This window comes from Rhagoletis pomonella, unplaced genomic scaffold (assembly GCF_013731165.1).
Source record: "Rhagoletis pomonella isolate Grant_MI unplaced genomic scaffold, Rhpom_1.0 Rhpom_scaffold_00007, whole genome shotgun sequence".
Taxonomy (NCBI): Eukaryota; Metazoa; Arthropoda; class Insecta; order Diptera; family Tephritidae; genus Rhagoletis; species Rhagoletis pomonella.
The window spans coordinates 71410304-71415932 of NW_023458561.1; the positions used below are offsets into that span (position 1 = coordinate 71410304).

Sequence of the window (5629 nt, forward strand, 5' to 3'; positions counted from 1 at the left end):
CCTGCCAATCTGCATCAAAAACTAAATGTTGAAATAAAATGGAATTGACACCTTTTCACTTTTAGGTAGCGATATATATATATATATATACATATATATCCTAGATCCTAACTTATGTGGCTTATGAATAGAAACTAAGCAATTGCTTTTTTTTAATTCAGACCTTTAACTCGATTTATTCAAGGAAATTATGTATTTGATTCACTTGAATTTTTCCTTGTGTGTATAGTACGATTATTAAAATTGTACTTAAAATCTTTTTAATCGCTTAAATTACATTTTAAACTAAATATATCAGAGCAAGAATCGTTAGACCAAGCGTAAATTGAGGACTTAGCGGATCCAGCACTTTGCAGGATATTTGTTGGGATTAAAATTGCAAGAAATACAAATGTTTTTGACATCAGAACTGGAGATCTGGTGGGTAAGTACTAAAATGGGGTACTTGAGGTCAATGAACTTTGCATTCAAAACTGTCTTCTCGAGGCAAGAACATCGATATATCATTCTTTATCCGACTATAATGCCCGAAGATATAACATGAAGCATTTAAAAATATACGTTCGGCAAAAAAAGAATGCCTTGCAAAAATACTTTAGACTCAGGTTTATAGGGCGAACTTTTTTTCTGGTACGGTCTAATGTGTACCTACATTGTTCATTGTTACAAGAATCTCTAAAATTTTTTCTAATAAGGTAAAACATACCAATGGCAATGGAACTTGAGATGGCACAATGTCGCAATAACAACACAAGGAATTTTCTAAATATGTACATATGTATTATCGTCTTTCGATTATCCGTCAGGCAACCAACTAAATGCTAATACTTCTAATAAAGATATAATAAATTGCATATTTAATAAATTAATTACTTAGTTTAAAATTTAAACTTTCAACGTTCTTCATACATATGTACATATGTACATTAGACTGCATCACCAAAAAAAGTTGCGGTTTTTCCGCGGTGATTATAAAATTTATTATATTTGAACCCGTCCACCAAAATATTTCGGAAAAATGTTAAGATTTAAGCGAGCTGGTCCGATTTTAATGTACCTCCAAAAATAGAGTTTTTTATGAATAAAAATAGTTTCTTAAAGAACTTTTTGAAATAAATCCCCTCATATAACAAAAAACGATTAAGCTTAAAAAATCGCATCAAAATATATAAAAATCGTTTCAACGGAATCGCAATAATGAGATTATGATGCTTTTTTTTTTACTTTTTTCAAAGATTGATTTACGAAAAACTTAAATAACTGGGCCAAAACCATTCTGATTTAGACTTACATATGTGATCTCGGTAGAAAAGTATTTTCCCACTCTATTTATTTATGCTCAAAAAAAGTAGTTTTTTCAGTAATTTCTTTTTTTCAAATACCAACATATCTTAGTTCAACTTTGAATGATGTTCGTTCATCCTACCTTTTTGTCATTTGAGGAGATTTTTTCAAAAAACATCTTTAAGAAACTATTTTTATTCATAAAAAACTCCATTTTTTGAGGTATTTTCAAATCGGTCCAGCTCGCTTAAATCCTAATTTTTTTCCGAAATATTTTGGTGGACGTCTTAAAATATAACAGATTTTATAATTCCAATGGAAAAACAGTACAGATTTTTTTTTTGTATGAGGAGTGATGCAGTCTAATGTACATACATACATAAATATGTATGTAGATAAACCTATTTGTTTTTAAATCTGTTTTAACTTACGTATAGTCCCGGCCTGAGCATGCGATTCAAAAACAATTATGGAAGACAGCTCACGCTTAATGCTCGTCGACAAGTGTGAAAGAGCGGTGATATGAAGGAGCTCCTCAAATATCAATTCCAATTCTTCAGGAGTGCGTTCGTGAGATCTGTAATAAGAACATATGTGCATATGTGTAACAGCTAGAAATTTCCTTATGAACGGCAAACGATGATTTTACAGTAGTAAAAAAATTTATGTTTAATTTTTACTAAATTGCAGCAAGATGAGGAATCGCCAAGGGGCACACAGTGGTCGGAGAAGCTATGTTTTACGCTAAAAATTAGAAGAGCTGTTACGATTATAATAAAAATGCATCATCGTAGTATTTTTGTTATGCTAAATCTGAGAATATGCCATACAATTTTTAGTTTGGCAGTTGACAGCTGTCAAATCAACTGCTAATTTCTCTAAAAATAAGAAAATATTTTTGAAAATACCACTTATTAGGTTTTTAGGCACGCTAGTCACGAATTTTATGTCAAATTAAAAGTTTCACAGTCGACAGCTGTCAATCGGACTGCCAATTTTTATAAAAATCAAAGAATCTTTTTTGAAACGTTACTGATAAGGTTTTTAAACATGCTGATCACGAGTTTTACGTCAAGCTGAAGCTTTGAGAGTTGACAGCTGTCAAAATGACTGTTAATTTTTCTGAAAATAAGAAAATGTTTTTTAAATGCTACTGGTAAGGGTTTTAGACACGCTAGTCACGAATTTTACGTGAAATTAAAACCTCGAGATGTGCCAGCTGTCGAATGGGCTGTCAATTTCTCTAAAAATAAGGAGAATTTCCCAAGAAGTAAACGTACTAGGTTTTAGGGCTCACTGATCTCGAGTTCTATACTACATTCAAACTTTTTCAGTTGAAATCTGTCAAATCCACTATCATTTTTAGTTGAGTAACACAATATATTTGTTAAGCAAAATTACTGATTTATTGTATTTGATCGAAGAAAATTTAAAATGAATTTATGATCAAATTATGAATTAATAACAATAATTAAATTTATAAATGGGGGATAATTGGGGCCGCCTGCTATATGATCAGCCCAAACAATTTTTTAAGATTTTTTTTTATTTTGTACCAAATTGGTGATTTCTCAAACTAAAGTTTTCTCATTTTTAAATAACGTTATTCAGGTTTGAATTTTCGTAAATGATACCATCTGAAGTCTCTGTTGCGAACCTCCTGGGCTTCCTCAGAAAAATGTCCTACTGGCAAAGGCATACCAAAAGCAATACCAAATGTCATAAAAAATGTAGTAGTTTTTTAAACTCCTGAGCGCCATATTGGATACAGAAGCATGACAGATGTGTCCAGTAAGGAAGGGCGTAATATTCGGTAACGATAACTTCCGATAACAGCCTTCGGAGTTGCCATGAATGCGAACCTCTAAATAGTAAATTTCAAAAAAATTCAATAACTCATTTAAATCTCGGACGCCATATTGGATTTTGAATTTTTAATTTTCTAAAACTAGTTTGAAATTTGTAATAAGGGAACTTAAGAACCTCAAAATACCAAATTTCATGAAAATTCAGTAATTTTTTAAATTCTTGGACGCTATATTGGATTCGTTATTTTCGGTTTTTGAAAATTAACTTCAGGCTTGTATAGAAAAATTATATTAATCCGTAGTGTTTTATATACTTTATGTTATTTGGAACAACTGCTAAAGTTGGTATGGTGTAATAAAAGAGGCCGCGCATTTTGGCGCGAGTATGCGCAGTCATTCTTTTCATACATCCTTAAAGGACCCCTTGCATTACTTTTTGGTAAAGGAATGAAGATCCTACTCGGCCCTACAAATTAGTTATACTTTTTTGAAAAAAATATTTCTTGAACAATCATCTGTGTTATTAAGATATTCATAATTTGGCAACGAAATTTTATTATGTAATATTTCATATAAAATCATCATTTGCCATCTTTACGAAGTAACACCAAACCAGCAATTACTGTTGTAATTTAAAGTTTCCATAAAAGAAGTTGTTGTGATAGCCCCGCCCCGTGCGTGGCTCAAATTAAAGAACTTGGATAGCACTAAAAAACGCCCTATATCAACATATTTTCAGTGGTAAAATTAAGATGTTTGTGAAGAAAATTCTGACATAGGGGGATTTCAATCAAATTCTAAAGTAGGGCGTTCTTGAAAAGTTTTCTGAGATACGGCGTTTTCGAACCTGCTGCCGACATAGGTCAACCTTCCACTCAGCCGTCGATTTTTAAATGGGAAATAATACCAAAATCTGAGTTTTGCTTTATTTCCAATAGTAGTTGTTAAATATGCAGAAGGCAAAGTGGTTAAATAAAAGCGGCACTTTATGTGGTCATGATGTCAATTTCCAGTATGGCCGTGGGTCTTATGTCACCCGACCAAAAAGTTGTCAAATGTTAGTTGCTCTTATTAGTCAACAAAAAATAAAACAAAGCAAATTTGTGTTATTTCACTTTTAATTGAGAAATAACACAAATTTGCTTTATTGGCGTTTCCCTCATAGCATTGTTAAAAATGGCACTTTTGGAAAGCAGCAGTATTTCGATACATTTTTGCGTATTTTCTCCACTAAAATGTTCTGATTTCAAAAGTTTATACAGCTGGTTTATCTGTTTTATTTTACAAATGTGGTTCTCGTTTTAATGGCACCTTATAGCTAAGGATAGTTGGCAGCGTTGGACAGGGATCTTCTAAAACGCACGCGAAGATCAAAATGGTTTTAGGAGCGATAGGGAGGCCTTGAGCCTTAGTACAATGTGCACAGTAAAAACTTGTGAAATATCATTTCTTCCTCTAAATTTCCTCTTCTATGCAAGTAGGGACATATGTATGTACATTAGACTGCATCACTCCCCATACAAAAAAAAAACCATTGGCATTATAAAATTTTTCCATTGGAATTATAAAATCTATTATATTTTAAGACGTCCACCAAAATATTTCGAAAAAAGATTAAGATTTAAGTGAGCTTGACCAATTTTTAAATACCTCCAAAAATGGAGTTTTTTATGAATAAAAATAGTTTCTTAAATTTTTTTTTGAAAAAACCCCCTCAAATGACAAAACGGTTTAAGCTTAAAAAATTTGCATAAAAATATTTTTAAAAAATTTAAAAAAAAATTTAACGGAATCGTAATGATGAGATTTTTGATGCTGGTTTTTTAACTTTTTTCAAAGATTGGTATAAGAAACACTTGAATAACTGAACCTTCCGATTTGGACTTAAGAGGTGTCGGTGGAAAGGTATTTTCTCTCCTTTTTATTTCTTTGCTAATAAACTCATTCAAAGGATGAAAGAGAAAGGTAGGATGAACGAACGCCATTCAAAGTTGAATTAAGATGTGTTGGTATTTGAAAAAAAGGGACACGAATGACTTTTTTTTTGACAGAAATAAAAACAGTGTGAAAATACCTTTCTACTGAGATCCCATAAGTCTAAATCAGAATAGTTTTGGCACAGTTATTCAAGTTTTTCGTAAATCAATCTTTGAAAAAAGTAAAAAACAGCATAAAAAATCTCATTCTTACGATTCCGTTGAATAGATTTTTAAATATTTTTATGCAAATTTTTTAAGCTTAATCTGTTTTGTCATCTGAGGGGACTTTTTTCAAAAAGTTCTTTACGAAACTATTTTTATTCATAAAAAACTCCATTTTTGGAGGTACTTTCAAATCGGTCCAGCTCGCTTAAATATTAATATTGTTCCCAAATATTTGGGTGAACGTCTTAAAATATTATAAATTTTGTAATCCCGGCGGAAAACCTGCAACTTTTTTTGGTGATGCAGTCTAATGTACATATGTAAGCAAATTCACCATACTTATGTGCATTCATTTGTATGCGCTTATTAGCTTTTGATGAATAACATTTTTTT

General features: G+C 31.4%; 1 protein-coding gene across 1 annotated transcript in view; it reads right to left on the reverse strand.

Annotated features, from left to right (window-relative positions):
* LOC118743519 (rap guanine nucleotide exchange factor 4) overlaps positions 1 to 5629 on the reverse strand; it is a 95784-nt gene that overhangs the window by 13238 nt on the left and 76917 nt on the right. The window contains 1 exon segment of the mRNA XM_036476253.1: positions 1716 to 1861. Within this exon segment, the coding sequence (XP_036332146.1) occupies positions 1716 to 1861 (146 nt within the window).